Raw genomic sequence first — 17,074 nt, forward strand, 5'->3', positions numbered from 1 at the left:
GCTGACCAACTTGCTAGTAGCTCTATTGCCGACTGGTGGCGCCGCATACACGTTGTTTCCGTCTGTTGTTGCAGTCGTTATGCAGCTTGATGTTTTGGTGGGGAGAACCTTTCTGTCTGTATCTGTTTATACGCGAATTACCAGTACAGAATGCGATCAGGGTCGTTACAGGTAATGGATTGAAAGCGATACCAGACATACTCGTTGATAATGTAAGATTCTTGCCGTTTACTTGCTCCTGTTTAGGAAGGTGCTCGGAGTATCCGTGGACTAACCGAGTACTTTGTCTCTGTTTCTCCCTTCATATGATCCACATCAATTACATCAATTCCGATGAACAAATGTTTCTGGGCACATGAAAATGCTGTAACACTCCCTACCAACCGTTCAGTTCCCTGAAACAAACTAGATGATGTCCGTACATCAATACCGTCGCGTTTTCTTGGACGGCCCAACCGATCCGAAATCAAGGCGCCGCTTTCGCTGGTCGCTGCATTGTGCACATTTTATGTAAAACACACTTTTGGGGAAATATCCCATAGATTCATGTGCATGGTTCACTCCCACGAAGTCTGTCTGTGACCAACTCAGGCACTCCTCACAGTATGCTCTATAGCAAGTTGTGCAGCAGTACAAGAGCCCACCTGCCTTGCTACTTGTTTTCTCGCATTGAGAGCAATAGTGATGGGGGCATAAAAGCCTCTTTCCGCCACGGCGCATCTTGCCTATCGACTCGAGACACTCTTTGTGGAATGCCAATGGACAAAGATCGCACTCTTGAGGGCTGAACTTCCGGCAGAGAAAACATGTCTGGAAAGATTTTAGCCTTGCGATTGGCTTGAGACTTTGGGGATTACTACTTACAGCTTCGTGCGTCATTTTCTCCTTCGGGTCCGTCTGCGACAGATTTGGACATCTCTTGCTGGAGAGGCTCTCGAGTCGGATACTATCCTTTCCCACGGAGAAGCCGTCGATTATAACAGTCCGCTCCTTTCCAATGCGTCTATCTGCTCGACAAAGATCCGTAGACAAAGCTTCATAGATGGAAAATGATCTGAATCTTGTGTCGACCTTTTTCCCGTCGAAAATATTGGTTTTGACCCGCTCCGCGCGCGCCAGCCAAGCCTTTTCTTGGTGTACATCGATAGCGGTGTTTTTCCTGTTTAGCTCAATGGACCGGTTGCTAGCACATACATTGAGGATCATTTTCCAGTTGAACCAGCTCAATTCTGTTGCATCCAACTGGTTAGACGTTAAAACTGCTCGACTGCGGACTAACGCAGACAAGTCCTCCGTATCCATGGCGTAGGCTAGTCCCCGAGAATCAATCATATTTGCAAATGCTTTCATATCATGCGCTGCAGTCATATCCTCCATGACTTTGCTGGCAACATATGCTTTCTTGACAATGCGACGGCTGATCTGTTCTTCCACTGTGCCTTTTGACTGGAGCTTAAAGATACTCACCGGGTGGTTCTGTCCGATTCGATGGACTCTCGCTTCAGCCTGTCGCATAACTTGGGGGTTCCAGTCTTCATCCAAGAAGATAACCGTTGAGGAACTAATTAAATTGAGACCCTCGCCGCCAGCCCTTATCGAAATCAGAAAGACCATGTATCTGGGATCCTTCTGGAAGAGGTAAATCGAGAGGTTCCGCCGTGCGTTAGATGTGCTTCCGTCTAATCGAACATATCTCACAGGATCGCCGTTCTTCTGGATAGTCAATAGAAGATCCTCACAAAGATTCAAAGCCTGATTGAAGTTCGAAAATATGACTATCTTCTTCCCTCTCTTTAAGACAAAATGCTGGACCATTTTAAGGAGCACGATGTATTTTCCAGAATTTGTGATAACATGTGCTCCGAGTTCGTAAGGATCCGGAATCGCATCATCTAATAGATACGGGTGGATCGAACACTGGATTTGCGAATCAGTTAAACTGGCATACTAGGTAAAAACTTATGGCTCACCTTGCGCAGTTCCATGAGGATATTGCTCAATATTCTGTACTTTCTCTTTTCAACGTGCTTTGCTGAAGATAGCCCGGATATGCCAGCATTGAAACCATCATTCTGCTCACACATCATATTAGACTTTTGGTGTTTGCTCATCTCACGCTTATGGCCGAATGAGATGCTCCCATGTCCACCTTGAATGGAATTTTCTATGCCGGTAAGTATCCTCAAGTACAAGGAACGTTGAAACTCTGACAGAGGCACCGATAAAACTGTCTCTGTCTTCTGTGGAATTGAAAGCCCTACTTCTGGGGATTCCTTAACTCTGCGGAGCATGATTAGGCCGAGGAAGCTTTGGACTTGGTCGAAGAATTTGGGATCGAACTTCCCATCTCTGAGCGAAAATGCCTCTTCGAACGGCTCTGATGTAGACGGCACAAAGACATCAGGGTAGAGCCAATGGAAGATTGACCACAATTCCCTTAGATTGTTCTGTATTGGGGTTCTGAGTGTCGACAATGTTAGTCGTTTGAGCAAACGGTACCTGCAAGATGTGTTCTTACCCCGAGAGGACGAGCTTGTATTCAGCCCTGATACTTTGAATGGTTTGGGCTCTGTGCGATTGGTTATTCTTGATGCGATGGCCCTCATCAAGAACAACATAATTCCATACGAACTTTCGGAACCATTTGATATCTGAGGTCAAAGTTTCATAGGAGGTTATAACAATGTCCACCGCAGGTGTCACACTCCTCCGGCTTTTACCTCTGGCAGGAGTCAGAATCTTCTTGACTGCCTCCTTTTTGCTCGGTGTTCCGTGGAACTTGATAGAAGTGAGCTCCGGTGTCCACTTGTTTATCTCTGAAAGCCAAACTTCCATCACACTGAACGGACAGACAATCAAGAACGGACCAGGCTTTTCAAGTCGCACAGTACTATCGTGCTTCTTGATATACTGGAAGAGAGCAAGGGTCTGGATAGTCTTCCCTAGGCCCATCTCATCTGCGAGGATTCCACCAATGCCGTTGTTTCGGAGATACAATAGAAATGACAGCCCTCGAAGCTGGTACGGTTTCAGTTGAGCTTGAAGTCTATGCTGCATTGTCAGTCGTTGCCAAAGCCGGAGAATACTAGGCTACCCTTACCCTGTACGCTGTGGATTCAACAGTTTGTATGGTCGCACAGTGGCAGTCAACGTCTCCTTGTTTTGATAGAATCGCCCCTTGTCACCCAGAAGTGGAAGGACGATGTCTTTTATGGCCGTGAAAAAGTTGTTCCTCTTGCTTTCAATACCTTGCATAATATCCACCGCAGACTTGGCCACACAGTAACCCTCGCGTGAAACGGTCGAGTGTGACCTGATGCCTAATGTGTTGTCAGTTCAGAGCTTACATAGATTGAACGAACCAGTTCAGCAGTTACCATCAGTATGAACTTTACTTTCCGGTTCGTGGAACGGCAATGGCGGCGTCAATGGGCTGAGTGTCGTGGAGGAGAGGCTGCTCAGGGGGCTGCTCCACGGAGTTGGAGGCGAGCTGGAGCTGTCGGACAAAGTGTCTTGAAGGTTCTGGTCATCCATGCTGGATTGAGAGTTATCTGAGTTGGAGTTGGATTTCGAGCTGGTCTTCCAGGAACCCGTCGGCCAGCGCATATAGGAACTCCATGAGAATGAAGGCAAAGATAGCCAAGCAGGCCCAACACTTGAAGATACCATGTCTGCGTAGTGGTACTTTTGGTGAGATGATGCTGAAACGAGTCTGTAACTGCTGTCCCCTTGTTGGAGCTGCCGTTGGGAGACGTTGGGATGCCATTTTGACTAGAGAGAGAGTATATATCGACACCTTGCCTATCCAGGTGTTACAACAGCTCTGAGACAGTTAATGTCGTGTTGGGCCAGGAGTAGGATGTGTGAATGGTTCATAACTTAGAATATCATACTTGCTGGGACAGTAATAACACAAAAGTGCACAGTGTTACTTGAGGGCCCCTCTGCCCAGAAGTTTAGCTCATATAATCTATGACCAAAGGATCAAATGTGAGGAAGGGAATGACAGAGTGAGTGAAGAGTCCTTATCCACTGCGTTCATTCACGGTGACCACATTAGGTTGTAGTGATAGAACATGTCAGGTCCTTGAAGTGACGCAGCTAAAGAGTTGTTCACCATTCCTCTGGTTAACACATAATTCACAGGGGCTTGTGAGGAAGAATATCCCACCTGTCAGTCCGGGATGGAGCAATCTGCATTCTTTGAACATGATTATAGAGCCCTAAGCAATGTACATTCAATACTCCACCCTGACAATACACTCCATACTTATATAAATTGAAGTCCATAAACTAGCCCCAAATCAAGCAAGCACATAAACAGACAAAAGAAGAAAAAAAAGAAAAGAAATCAAACCCTAATCCTCCGACTCATCATCTCCGTCCCAGCCGACTTCTCATACTCCGCACTACCCAATCCCCCCTCCTCCCCAACGCCCTCCTCAAACCCACTCCTTACTGCTAATCACCTCGTCCTCCCCTCCCTCCGGAATACACTCCGACCCCTCCAACCTGCGCAAGACAACCTCATCCCCAGGCCTCGCAAAATAAACCAGACTATACCTGGTACACGCCGCCTGCTCCCCAGGGGGCGCCACAACACGATGAATATTCGACCTCAGCAACCCATTCGTGAACTTCACCAACGCATCCCCCAGATTCACAATCGCATGGCCCGGCAAAGGTCGCACATACGTCCACTCTGCGTCTGCCCCCGCCGGCAGAACCTGCAGCCCGCCCAGCCGGTTGAAGAGGATGGTCACGCTGCCGAAGTCGGTGTGCTCGCCCATCGCCGTGCGGCTGTCTCGTAGTGGTTGCGGCGGCGCTTTGATGAAGCGTACTTGGTCGCTGCTTCGGGACTGCAGGCGGTGGAGGTCGGGGAGGGTCGACTCGGGGAGTCCCAGGGTTTTGTTTAGGAGGGTGAGTACGAGGATCGTGATGTCGTGCGAGAGCGTGATGAAGGTTTTCAGGTCGGTGTGTGTTTCGGGGGTGGAGAGGATTTCTGGGCCTGGGAGCGCGGGGGAGAGGTTGAGGATGGCGTCTTTGGAGACCTTTTTGTATGTTAGTTAGTATACTATGCATATGCATATGCATATGGTATATGTGTATGTATCTTAGTGATGATGATAGTGATAGTAGTGGTGGTGATGGGGAAGGGGACAGAATCTACATTATAAAACTCATTCCTATCCATATTCCCCTCTTTATCTGCAATCATTGCCCCCTGGGCTTTATACCCATGGTAAGAACCCTGGGCACTGAAATCATACTTCTGTTTCTCGGCGAGCGGGAGCTGGAACAGTTCCGTGCCTGTCTGGAATAGCTTGTCTGCTGTGGCGAGGAGGGTAGTCCCTGACTCAGTGCCCTGCAGGTCCAGGTAGAAGAACCCGATGTCGCAGCATGCTTGCATGAACCGGTCTGTTTCTGCTTCGTCGTGGGCGAGCAGTTTGCTGAGCGAGAGGCGGGTTAGGGGCGCTGTGGGGACGCTGTCTGGGAATGGGGGGAGGGTCTCTTGGGTGGCCATTTTGTTGGGTTTGGGCTTGTTCTTTTGTGTTGCTTTGTGTTGGATGTTTGAAGTTGAAGTTGATCCTGATCTTGATATAGATGTAGCCCTAATGCGGGGAAGGAGGTGAGCCGAGGATTTGGGCCAGTTAGGGGTTTGGTTCTAGCCGATGGATGGGTTTACGAGGTTACGTTGGGGTCGTATGGTTTTGTTTGAGTTTGGAGAAAGAATTCCTTTTGGAGACAGTGGATTTGGTTCACTGTTGCTGTATTGGTGGGCGTTCGTTGGATCCAGTCTTGACCTGTAGCCTGTTTCCTGTCAAGAGTCAGGAGGACTACTACTGTGTTGGAGAACCCGGCATACGAATCGCACATACGACAATTGACTAATGCCAATTGGATCTCAAATACTCTTTGAACTTTCGATACCTCGGTATGCTAATAAGTGTATGTCATAGATTGCGTCCATATTATCCTGAATCTCAAATGCTGTGAACTTGACTAGGGCCATTTCTATTCCTGGGATGTTAGACAAGGGTTAGAAGAGAGATTCGTTTGACTAACCACGAACAAACTAACTAGCATATGAGCTGCTCACAACACCACTAGACATCATACATGAAGCGAATGAATACAGAGCTAAGGTATACTCGAAGTCATATACTAGGTAGACCGTAGCCGTGGAGTAAAACACTCCATTTATACTCCAACGTCCCAAACAGGCAACCCCCGTGATAAACCTAACCTTATCAGCCCAGCAAAAAGTCCCGATAACAGAACAATTTCTCTCCAACCACGTAACCACCTCGAGCACCTCCTTCAACACCACACCAACACCCAAAACCAAGAAACAAAAAGAAAAGGGGACAGGAGAAAGGAAAAAAAAATGACCACCCCAAAACCGCACATCGCGCAAACCCTCCTCGAGCGCGCCCACTCCCCCGACACCGCGTCGCAACTGTTCAAAGAACGCATAAAACAGAAACCGCTCTACCTGCGCCCGACATCGCCCACGCCCGAAGACAACCGCGACCGACGCCGTCGCCACCGTCTCCAGAAGAAAGCCTACTTCCTCCGCAAACAGAAGCCGCGGCCGCTGTCGGCGCGCGAGAAGCGCGTCTCCGGTATCTACGACCTGCCCAAGGAGGAGTGCAAGTATGCGATTTTCAAGGGCCTGCATGGCATGTGGGTGGGGTATATGCGGGAGGTGCTGGATCTCGGGGGTCGCAAGCCGGAGGAGGTTAATGTGACGGCATTGTCGCATGGGAGTAAGCTGGTTAGTGCTGATTTCCACGGGGCGGAGGTCGAGGTTGTGAGGAGTCGGTGTGCGGGGAGGGTGGGCGTTAGGGGTATTGTGGTTCGGGATACAAAGTTTACTTTTGTGGTTGTTACGGAGGGGGATGAGATTAAGAGTGAGTGTTCTTTCTTTTGTTTTAGTCTGTGGTGAGTTGGTGAGCCTAATGTTGATGCTGTTTGCGATAGCTTTGCCGAAGGAACAGACCATTTTTCGCTTTCGGGTGCCGTTGTCCGCACCGGGTCAGGATGATATGGATGTGACGGAAGACGCAAGTGCGAATGCTGGTTCCAATGCTAGAAAGGACCTTACGTTTGAGCTTCATGGGAGTCAGTTCCTGAATCGGCCGGTGGATCGTGCAAACAAGAAGTTCAAGTGGCGCAATGTGGACTATCTTTGATTGATGGTGTGGTGTTCGCCTATATTTTATGACGTTGACGACACTCTACGACGGGGTAGGCCCAGCGAAAAGACAATCCTTATTTGGCAGTCATGCTGGCAACGGAGCGCAGATGCTGAAGGAATGAAGCGCAAAACGCGATGCAGAGAATACTGGTGCCGAGTCGATATAGGAGAGGATTCCTGGCGTCGCCTGCGCATTGCCTGCCCTCAAGCATGACCAAGCCTCCGGCACCCCATGCCGTCCGTTGGCATCAAACCTCTTTCGGAGTAACCGTCGAAAGTAGGGATGCTGCGCCTCGAAGGCCGCAGCTCTGCTTCTCCGGCCTTATATTGAGCTTGTCTTACATATGCTACAGGATGTGAGCTATTAGGCCATTAGCCAGTATTTAGACGTATGCTACTGAGGTGGTTTAATGGGTATCATTTTGACTAGAACAAATGCTTCTCTAGTTGCATATAAGATAATAGAGCTTCAATGTGATAATCGTGTCTCTTATGACAACCATAGAGACTCGACATTTGACTTGATATTAAAAGTCGCACCGTCAAAGACCTGCCACAGGTCCCATGGCTAGACCGAGCCGTTAGCATATGCCACTAACCTCAGTCAAGCACAGGTATGCTTAATTGGTCGCCAGTACGGATGTTCACCGACATCCATAGTACTCGTGGGTTATGTATATCAAGCATCAACAGTGGCGTTCCGTTGATCGGATATCTTCCATCCAGGAAGCGTCGAGGGCTGTGCACACGTTCCATACAGCCTATCTGCTGAACGATATGTCTGCATCGCCGATGTGCGGCGTGAGACCGGTCCGTCAAAGTCTAGCAATCCAGGACAATAGTCTCACATTCCTGCCCACTCAATGCTGAAAGTTCTCACATTCTCTTCATCGGCAGTGTTCTCCTTCTTCTCAGCACCTCCAATCATAAATGCCTTCTTTACACCCGTGCCCAGTCGACCTCCGGCGATAATGTCCATCAAATCGAGCTCTTCGTCCCATTCGGCAGAGACAACCAAGAAATGAGAGTGGAATCGTAAGGGATCGCCCGGATAGGCAAGATACTGGCAGCCAAATCGAGACCCGGGGACAGGAAATAACCCTCGGCATGGAGATGAGCAAACAAAGGATAAGACGAGGGAGCCTGAGGTATTGGCAGCAGCTGCTCGGCAGAGGGCTCAGCTGGGAGAGGCGGACGAGCCGTTGCTGGCGTGATGCCCAGTGCATTCTCGGGGGCGACAGTAGTGGAGGTACGTCGAGAAGTAGTTTGACTATGGCTTGACGGTTGACTGTCTGCGAAGAGGTCTACCAATGGGTCATCCTTAGGCCCATCAGCGACAGTAGAAGCGGGTTCAGGATCCTCGGATTTCTTTGATTTGGCAGCTTTTGCTTTCTTTTCTTCTAATTTCTTTAATGATTTCTCTCTCTGTTGCTCCTTCCGGCTGGCTTGCAGCCGCATAGCTTGAAGGCCTTGGGATTCTAGCTCACGGAGATACTTCTTGCGATCCTCCTCCATCAGGCTTTCATGCCTTGGTTCTGAACTTTTACCTCGTCTACAATGCAAGCTACACCTTTCTCCACCAGCAGCCTCGCCTCCTCCGGCATCAGCTCCAGCGGCAATCCCAGGAAGACATTTTGTTGTGGGATTTGCGGCAGAGTGCCTATCAGGACACCACAGATGTGATGCTCTCGTCTCAAATACGTAACGGCATCAATAGAGAAAAGATAGTAGTTACCCGCGATATACGAGATCGGGATGGGGAGGGTGGGCTCCGTAGTCATTTTGTTTATGTGAGATGTTCCAGTTTATCAGTTGCACTGCTATAACCAGTTTGATGTTAGCATATTGTTAAACACAAGAGATGCAAGATCAACATGGTAAATAAAGAATGCAAGTCATTTTCGATACATTTCTCAATCACATATGCTCGTTTTATGAGATATTATAGTGAGCTTCAGGGGATTGACAGATTATAGTATTTGTATAATCATGCAAAGACAGCAATATTAAGAAAATAAAGACAGTAACTTACCATCAAATACAAGAGTACATAACAAGATGAAGAGATGCTCTGGAATTTGGCCAGCAAAACCAGAGCTATGTCAATTGCGGTTGTGTCTAAGTGATGAGGAAGAAGAATGTAAATTTTGGTGGGAGGAGAAGCTCTTAAAAGCTAAACCCTGACGGAGCCTTTCCTCTTCGCGTTAGTCACATGAAGTGGGTTTCTCATGCCTGAGGCAACATATTCTACCATACTCCGGAGACTAGAAAGCAGGTCCGTCAGCTATCTCTGCAACTTGTTGTTGAAACTTAGGCCTAACATCATCCGATCCATCCGATAACGGCTGGATTTGACGCAGTATCGGTCTAACTATCAAGAAGATTCGCTTCAAACAAGCAATATCGCATCACGTGCTGTACATGGTTGCGCTAAGCCTGGAGCGGCACTGCTGATCAGCCCAAACAAGAAACCATCTCTATTTCTTTTCTATCCTATGCTAGCATACGGTAACACGACCAGCTGTGGCCGCGATGAATTTCCTTCTACTCCTCTTTGTGGTGTTTTTTGCGCCTCTCCTTCTACTCCTAGGTAAGTGACTCCCCTACGCTAACGGGTCTCCATCGTTAACACCTCGGAGCGTGGCTTGCTCTATCGTCTTGCCTAGGGAGGAGCCTTCGCTCTCGGTTCACGCAGAACTCACTCAGAGAGGGCATGGATGCCTACGGAAGGGACTATCTCCGAGGCATGGCTGGCTCTGGGCCTGCCATGTCTGAACAGATCGAACTGGAGGATATGCTGAGAGATTCGGACCATGAAGAATGATTTGCGGACTTCCTTCTCCCTCATTCAACATAGCAGCGTCAGTTTAGAATTCTAGATCCGCTTTTTTTGGCATTCCGCCTTGACCCGCGCCTTCTTGGGCTTCCTTATCTCCTTCGGCCGGCGGTAAACTGAACGGCTTAATTTCGAACTTCCGTCTGCTGAGAGTAAACGCCCAATCTTGTCCAACATTCTGATCACTACCCCCGCCCCGTTCGTGTAGCACAGGCAGTCGATGAGTTTTGAGCACGCCTTGCGGTGGCTCTTCACCGGCTGTCGCAGCGCCTGAGGTTGCGAGGGCATCGGCAGAGTGGGGGAAAGGACAAAGCTCGATAACACCATCGGTCAAAAGTTCGACCCATCGCACAAGCCCCGAGGAGCGGGGGAACAAAGACAAAGGCATTGTTATCATAGCTGTGACACGCGCCGAGGTGCGCTCATCAAAGCCTTTAGCGAGTGAAGAAACGGCAGAATGGTCTCGGGCTGGCTGGCCTCAGGCGGGTAGAGCGTGGGGTTGAGCAAAGAAGGTATGATAATGCGGTGGACCGTATTGGGAGGGCTTTGGGCGATGGCGGCTTGAAGGCGCTTATGAATTGAGACGAAGAGGGGTTCGTTTGTGCGGGTGAGAGGGATATACGTGATATTGGCAATAGATGGGTGGGTTAGACGTTTGGTGAGGTCGAAAGCGTGGCAAAATGCTGGCTGCTGAGCCTGATCTCCGTTCGCTGCGGACGAAGCTTGATCTCCCGTGGTTGCGACGGGTGCTGCATCTGTTAGGCTCATTCACGATTCACACAGTTTCTGTAGATAGCAGTGACCGCATTCTATGTCTTACCTCTTGAACCAGCGACGCCGGCCCCAAACTCCCCCAGACGCTCATACCTCCAGGCAATCTTCATGCGTTCTCCCTTTCGCTTGGCCGGTTTCTCATCTGCGACGTCCGCAGGGCCTATCAAGCCAGGAAGGCTTCTGCCCCATTGCTCGGGCATCCCGACAACGTGAACCTTTTGGTCCTGTACGACACCTTCTGCTGCATAGTACCGTAACAATGCGCCTGCAAAATCCGTAGTTCCATTCTCTTCAATTAAGAGAGTCTTTCCAATGGGAAGCCCGCCATGTCCAGCTAGGAGGTTATCCAGCGACCGGCTACCTGTCGAAGTAGTCGGGCGCCCATCATCGGGAGAGGGTCGGATTCCGGGATTTGTTTCTGGTGCGGTCGCGGCTTGCTGCGGTTGCGCAGTAGAATTGAGAGCCGTGGCGCGATCGGCGCCCGTTGACAAGCCAATATTTCTTTTGCGAAAGGACATTCTGTGTTGTAGTGGACTTGTGAGGGTGTTGTTGCTCTTGAATACTTTTTTGAGGAATGGCTGCGGGGCAGCTTCCGGGCGGAGGTAAAAGCGGCAGTGCGCTAAAAAGTCGAGCAAAAAAGCTGCGGCGATTCCTTTTGCAGTTTTTGGCCGCGTCCCCGTCAACCTTCTACTTCCTCCCACTCCGTGACTTTGCGCCTCTTCAGCAATTCTCCATACTCTACTGTTCGAACTCGCCGAGTTACACTGTGTCGTCGCAGCCATGTCGGACCCATTGCTTTTCGAAGACACTTTCACCATCACTGGTGTCAACCAGCAGAAATACGATCGCGTTTCTCGCCTGACCTGCACGTCCTCTGATCACACCTCTACCTTCACTCTCGATGTCAACACTGAACTCTATCCTTGCACAACTGGAGAGTCAGTGTCCATGGCTCTCGCTTCGACCCTTTCTCTGGACGGCAAGGAAGACACTGGCTCGAAGGGCTGGAGAGAAGTCGGTATGGGCGAACAGACCCTGGCGAACGACTACGACTATGTTTGCCATGGAAAGGTGTACCGTTTTGAGGAGGGAACTACCCAAGGGAACATGTAGGTAGACCTTTATTGTACCGGGATTTGCCTGGTCACGCGCATGGCGATCAAGTCTCGGAGCATTGGCTAATTGAGACCACTAATAGGGCGGTTTTCATCTCTTTCGGTGGACTTTTGCTCTATCTTGAAGGACCCTACAAGAAGCTGGCACCCTTGAGGATCGACTATGTGTATCTACTTCTGAAGAAATGAAGGAAACGAGGAAAGATATCATCCCATCAACACTTCGTATCGAAAATTCATGGGTATCTGTGTCCGGGGTCGACTCTTGGACTGACAGAAAAGTTTGCATTAATTGGGATGTTTGGTTGCAGCGTCGGCGTTTGATTGGTGATTGGGTATATCAATAGAATATCAAACAATTCTCAACATATGTGTTCTCATCTACCAATTAACTCAAGGTCGGTGATAACTCAGTTTGCGAAATGCGACGCTGTTGGGAATTCAAAGCGGCGGTGCATCCTCGTCAGGATCTGGAAATAGTCGGGCTCATTCTCAGGGGTCAAGATGCCATGCCTGATGAAGAAATCAATGAAGACGACAGCGCAATTGGGTTTGAACTCCCCGTTTGCTAGAGCCTTCTTGGTTTCTTCAACGGTATACAGCTTAAATTCTTCCACCTCGCCGTCACTGGGCTTGGGAACAATGTCCCGACTAAGCTTAATGTCGTAGACATACTCTACCTCTGGTTGTAGCAGATCGACTTCGCCTCCGGCCCGAGAGTCCCGCACATAGAAATACGAAACGCAACCTACTGACTTGGCAGTGGCCCTGATGACGTCCCCAGGCAGAGATGCCTCTTCCTCTGCTTCACGAACAAGACATTCAAAGGGACGCTCGTTGGTGCTCATTCCCCCGGCCACGGAATTATCAAGCATTCCAGGGTAAGTCTGCTTGGTCTTTGCGCGCTTAGGCACCCAGAACTGCAGACCTTGCTCGTCTTCCACGTAACAGGTGGCGTGCACACCATACGACACAACACCAAACAATGGGGTGGCGCACCGTTCCATCTCGAGGAAGAACTTACCCCCGGGGGCATAGACGGCGTACATTTCATTCCGCCACCCCTTTAGAATCTCAAAACTTCCCCGTTTGGCCTCTGCTCTAAGGGTCTCATCCATGACCTTACTGCGCTGTTCCGGAGTTGCATCTGCAGCAGTGTTCAGTGTGACGGTCTGGTTTGTAGAGTCGACTGTCCAGTGTTCAGCGGGCCAGTGGAACTTGGCCACGGCTGAGTTGAGTATGTATCCCAATACCGCATCGCAACCATTGACCTTGAAGGCGTGGTGTTTCTTTAAGTGGGCTGCATAGAATGCGGGGTTATCTTCGTAATAAGGAAATCTGTTCGGGAATGTTGGTATAGATAATAGGTGGATGAGAGGGGGCCGATTACTTATCGCATTCATCAACCAGGTCCAGGTTAGATTTGGCCATTGTGTATGCAACCAGGTCCAGTGTAAAGTTAACTAACAAACTATGCATGCATACATATTACATGCAATACAATGTGTCAGGCAAAACATGTGACCAGCTGGATGCCCACGCAGCCATAACAAGTTAGGCTGGTCCACAGCCCTTATCGATAAGGGCAGGCGGACGATTTCGTCACCAAGCTTTTCTTTGCGATTCTACCATATGGAACCCCCAGGGAAATTCTCCCCAGCTCCAGTAGCTACGACCACCGTTCTTTCTTACACAGCTTAGACAATGCATCTTCTCCCCAAATCACCTGTATAACCAGACTATAAACCACTTAATCTGCATCTGTCCATCCATTCTTTGACGTCCAATCAACCAGATACCCCACTTGCATTTGTTTATCGCATTGTTTCACTACTCAGCTACTACTCTAACCCCCCGCCGCTATGTTCTCCGTCATAATTCCAGGCAGACCCTGCCTCACAGACATCGTCCCAGTCGACCCGCAACCCAATGGCCAAGCCACCAAATTCGCCTTCACAATCCCCCTCACCCCGGACCTCTCCGACCTCGTCGTCTTCCTCCTCCCCGGCACCGTTCTGCCCCCAGACACAGCCGCCGCAATCTACATCCAGTTCCCCTCCGACCCCAACGGCTTCCGCTTCATCGGCGCCCTCGCCAACGAAAAGCCCTCCGCCATTATCCCCACGTCTCCACCCCCAAACCTCCAACCGGGTATGACAGCAACATTGGGAATCTCACTCGAGCCCATCGCAACCGTCGCACCGCAGCTCGAGGCCCTGGAGGCCGAAAAGGGCGCCTCGGGCCAACTAGTGCGGCAGACGAGGCAGATCACGACCAAGGTGCTCGCGCAGCGCATTATCGGGAATGCATTTAATTTCCTGGCCAGCTTTGCCTCGAGTGACCAGGATGCGGTGCCGTTGAAGGCGTTCCGCGATTGGTGGTCGAAGTTTGAGAGGAAGGTGGAGATGGACCCGTCGTTTCTGGAGAGGGAGGATCCGAGTGCTAGTGGGTGATTGTGTTTCCTTTGGATTAGGGGAGTTTGGCTTTGGAGTGGCTCTTTTGACTGGGATTGGTTGGGGGCGTTCTTTTGTGTCACTATTTTTAGGTACCGGATTTGCGGTATTCTACTTGCATGGGTTATATTGTCGGCATAGGGGTAATGCGCATTGCGCTTGTCCTTGGAGGATTTATCCACCTGCACGGTGTCTACGCGACAGCTGAAACTATACTGGGATATGACAGGTGCTTCGTGAAGAGGCCCAGAGTGCGAGATGCTCGGGGATATTGAACGCTCGGGCGCTATCCATACCTATCTCAATTGCATTGCGTTGGTCCATCGGTGTGTTTATTGTCATCAATGGGGATCAGGCCAGGAATCTTTTACTAGAAGATAGAATTCATGTGCCTCAAATATATATACAATTGTCTCCTCTATATGCCGTCGCTATAAACAAGGTGAGGAATACAAGCCACAGTCCAATCGTACAGCAATTGATCCCAGTAGACGGGTATCTATTCAATCTCCCCGAGCAAGAACTGTAAGAAAATAACCAAAATATCGAACCCATCATGCGCCAGCTCCGTTCTAGCCAGTGCATCCTCACTCTGCTCTTTCGAGAAAGCGCCATCCCGGGTCCGCTTGTTGACAATCTCGGTAACGATGAACCCGTTGTATTCCGGATGACCCTGAACTGTTATTAACTTGCCCGGCAGGTACATGCCCTGTAGGGCGCACTTGGGCGAGGATCCCAGGGGGATCACGTTCGGGGGACAGCTGTAGACGATGTCTCGGTGCATTTGGTGGATGCGCTATCAAGTCATATTGTTAGAATGGAAAATGGTAAGGAGATTGGGTGCATGGATGAGGTGGTAGTATGCAATGATGAATGCGAATAGCCACAGGGGTGCACTGCGTACCAGTTTATCCTTTCCGAAGAGTTTCTTCCCCTGATCTGTCAGGTCCATGTCGCAGACTGCAAGCTCCCAGCCGGCATCGCTGCGGCCGACTTTGACGCCGAGTGCGCGGCCGATGATCTGGTGTCCGAAGCAGATGCCGAGGAGTTTGACGCGGTTGTCTTGGAGGGCTTTCTGGGTGTATTCGACTAATTTGAGGATCCAAGGGTCGTTTTCAAAGGAGTCATGTTCTAAGGTACGTCAAGTTAGCAAGATGAAAAATAGAGATTAAGGTTATCAGGCGTGCCGCCGTGATGTGTGTATGTAGAGGGCCAGCGCTCTAGCATACTTTAGGCACTCACTAGATCCAGTCTGCACGATTGCATCAACATCCTCCAATTTGGGGTACTCTTGCGCATGCACGACATCCCATCGAGTAATGTCAAGGCCAGCCTCGGGATCTAATCCCAGGGACTTGGCGCATTCGCGGAAAAGTTGAGAAAATAAGCCGTAGTAGCCATTATACCGTTTGTCCACGCTTTCTATTGGAGTGTCGCATTCAAGGATGGCGATCCGGAGCGGGGGGCGCATGGTGGCGACGGGGTGAGATCACAGCGATGATTGTCGATGTCACAGGGTAGGACGTGATACTTGAAGGAAGATCAAGGTATCAAGAAACTCTAAAGCCAACGGTTTGCAGATCCCACGCGATAAACGAGTTCCGAAGGAGTCGATGGAAAGGTGCAGGACGCAGTTGAGTCATTTTGTACCCCTGGACGCCACCGCCTTTTTGGTCAGGCAAATCCTACGAGTTTAAGGTGGCGATAGGGTTTGATCTTATAAGGTTCTGGTATTATAATCCTGTTCCTTTGGCTCATTCCTGCCGCCTTTGCTTTTCCCGGGACATCGGAACGTTTAATACTTGGTTATCGCAAAGTCAGTGAGTCTTCCGGGAGTTGAGATCGGATTAGAGTCCGGCTTATGCTACCATGCATTTCGGATAGTACTCCGAAGTATCGATATAAGCACAGGCCACGGCTGTCTTTCACATAGTGGTGCAGGAGACTTCAAACGTAATTGATATGACAGTAGATTAGTGCGTCCTTCATAACAGCCGCCAAGAGAACGGTCTGTCTTTATCTTAGCCTTTGTATGGCCAATTGTTGTACTCGTCTCGAGAAGCGGCAAATCGGAAAAGACAGCCCTAGGTTGAGGGACTCGATGGGTCTGTGCCGGGGATCCAACCATTGGGAAGGCGGCAATATACTTCGTATGGGTGCATGAACGCTTGGTGCGGATGACACAATTCCGGGGGCATTTTGGTCATCAGGTCCCAATCTGACCATAGACAAGCTGCAGCGGAATGGACAAAGCAAGTCAAGGTAAGGTAAGAAAGACAAAGTGGGTCACAGATTTATGAGCAGACCGCACTTATCGGTGACTAAAGAGGGGGTGAAATACCCTCAGTGCATCAGCGTGCATGCGGCATTTTCAGTAGCCTCGGCCGTCCTGATGTTTTCTTCTTCTGCGACTGCGGCTTCTCTTCTTCTGTATAGAGGACAACAAGAGACATTAGATAACGAATCTTCATGATGTATTTCGGGATTGAGTCAAACATTGAAGTAAGAAATTCAATGGAGAGACAAATACAATCTCATTCCCGCCTTTCCGTACCCGAGTGGGGACCCGAAGTTCCCCCCCACTGAGACAGGGTTGGCTCGAGTCACAGCACGAGATGACTCCAACCCACTGCATTAGCGTCGCTCTCATCGTACAGCCTCGACTATAAAAATTTCTGTACTGAAAAGCCAAATG

The 17,074-nt window shown here is 49.8% G+C and overlaps 9 protein-coding genes across 9 annotated transcripts; 3 read left to right on the plus strand and 6 right to left on the minus strand.

Annotated features, from left to right (window-relative positions):
* Positions 1-423: 423 nt before the first annotated feature.
* On the minus strand, positions 424-3,534 carry ANOM_007981 (putative nucleosome remodeling complex ATPase subunit (Snf2h); the record flags this gene model as incomplete). Its single annotated transcript, XM_015553237.1, has 5 exons — positions 424-1,917; positions 1,971-2,460; positions 2,519-3,046; positions 3,101-3,320; positions 3,378-3,534. The coding sequence occupies 5 exons, from the start codon at positions 3,532-3,534 to the stop codon at positions 424-426; spliced, it is 2,889 nt and encodes a 962-aa protein (XP_015404069.1).
* Positions 3,535-4,442: 908 nt separating this feature from the next.
* ANOM_007982 (putative oxidoreductase, 2OG-Fe(II) oxygenase family) lies at positions 4,443-5,524 on the minus strand (the record flags this gene model as incomplete). The annotated part of the gene is made up of 2 exons (XM_015553238.1): positions 4,443-5,051; positions 5,171-5,524. 2 exons carry the CDS (start codon positions 5,522-5,524, stop codon positions 4,443-4,445), a joined length of 963 nt encoding a protein of 320 aa, XP_015404068.1.
* Positions 5,525-6,388: 864 nt separating this feature from the next.
* ANOM_007983 (RNase P/RNase MRP complex subunit) lies at positions 6,389-7,196 on the plus strand (the record flags this gene model as incomplete). The annotated part of the gene is made up of 2 exons (XM_015553239.1): positions 6,389-6,914; positions 6,985-7,196. 2 exons carry the CDS (start codon positions 6,389-6,391, stop codon positions 7,194-7,196), a joined length of 738 nt encoding a protein of 245 aa, XP_015404054.1.
* Positions 7,197-8,045: 849 nt separating this feature from the next.
* On the minus strand, positions 8,046-8,982 carry ANOM_007984 (tRNA splicing endonuclease subunit SEN34; the record flags this gene model as incomplete). The annotated part of the gene is made up of 3 exons (XM_015553240.1): positions 8,046-8,344; positions 8,398-8,707; positions 8,749-8,982. The coding sequence occupies 3 exons, from the start codon at positions 8,980-8,982 to the stop codon at positions 8,046-8,048; spliced, it is 843 nt and encodes a 280-aa protein (XP_015404067.1).
* A 1,086-nt stretch (positions 8,983-10,068) lies between these two features.
* On the minus strand, positions 10,069-11,329 carry ANOM_007985 (elongator complex protein 4; the record flags this gene model as incomplete). Its single annotated transcript, XM_015553241.1, has 3 exons — positions 10,069-10,509; positions 10,569-10,786; positions 10,858-11,329. 3 exons carry the CDS (start codon positions 11,327-11,329, stop codon positions 10,069-10,071), a joined length of 1,131 nt encoding a protein of 376 aa, XP_015404066.1.
* A 262-nt stretch (positions 11,330-11,591) lies between these two features.
* On the plus strand, positions 11,592-12,296 carry ANOM_007986 (DNA-directed RNA polymerase core subunit RPB8; the record flags this gene model as incomplete). The annotated part of the gene is made up of 2 exons (XM_015553242.1): positions 11,592-11,920; positions 12,010-12,296. 2 exons carry the CDS (start codon positions 11,592-11,594, stop codon positions 12,113-12,115), a joined length of 435 nt encoding a protein of 144 aa, XP_015404065.1. The 3' UTR covers positions 12,116-12,296.
* Positions 12,297-12,336: 40 nt separating this feature from the next.
* On the minus strand, positions 12,337-13,357 carry ANOM_007987 (thiamine pyrophosphokinase-related protein; the record flags this gene model as incomplete). The annotated part of the gene is made up of 2 exons (XM_015553243.1): positions 12,337-13,264; positions 13,317-13,357. 2 exons carry the CDS (start codon positions 13,355-13,357, stop codon positions 12,337-12,339), a joined length of 969 nt encoding a protein of 322 aa, XP_015404064.1.
* A 431-nt stretch (positions 13,358-13,788) lies between these two features.
* ANOM_007988 (OPI10 family protein) lies at positions 13,789-14,379 on the plus strand (the record flags this gene model as incomplete). Its single annotated transcript, XM_015553244.1, has 1 exon — positions 13,789-14,379. One exon carries the CDS (start codon positions 13,789-13,791, stop codon positions 14,377-14,379), a length of 591 nt encoding a protein of 196 aa, XP_015404063.1.
* A 499-nt stretch (positions 14,380-14,878) lies between these two features.
* ANOM_007989 (type 1 glutamine amidotransferase) lies at positions 14,879-15,850 on the minus strand (the record flags this gene model as incomplete). The annotated part of the gene is made up of 3 exons (XM_015553245.1): positions 14,879-15,175; positions 15,284-15,510; positions 15,622-15,850. 3 exons carry the CDS (start codon positions 15,848-15,850, stop codon positions 14,879-14,881), a joined length of 753 nt encoding a protein of 250 aa, XP_015404062.1.
* Positions 15,851-17,074: the final 1,224 nt, after the last annotated feature.

Source organism: Aspergillus nomiae, assembly GCF_001204775.2.
Source record: "Aspergillus nomiae NRRL 13137 chromosome Unknown contig00289, whole genome shotgun sequence".
NCBI classification, from domain to species: Eukaryota; Fungi; Ascomycota; class Eurotiomycetes; order Eurotiales; family Aspergillaceae; genus Aspergillus; species Aspergillus nomiae.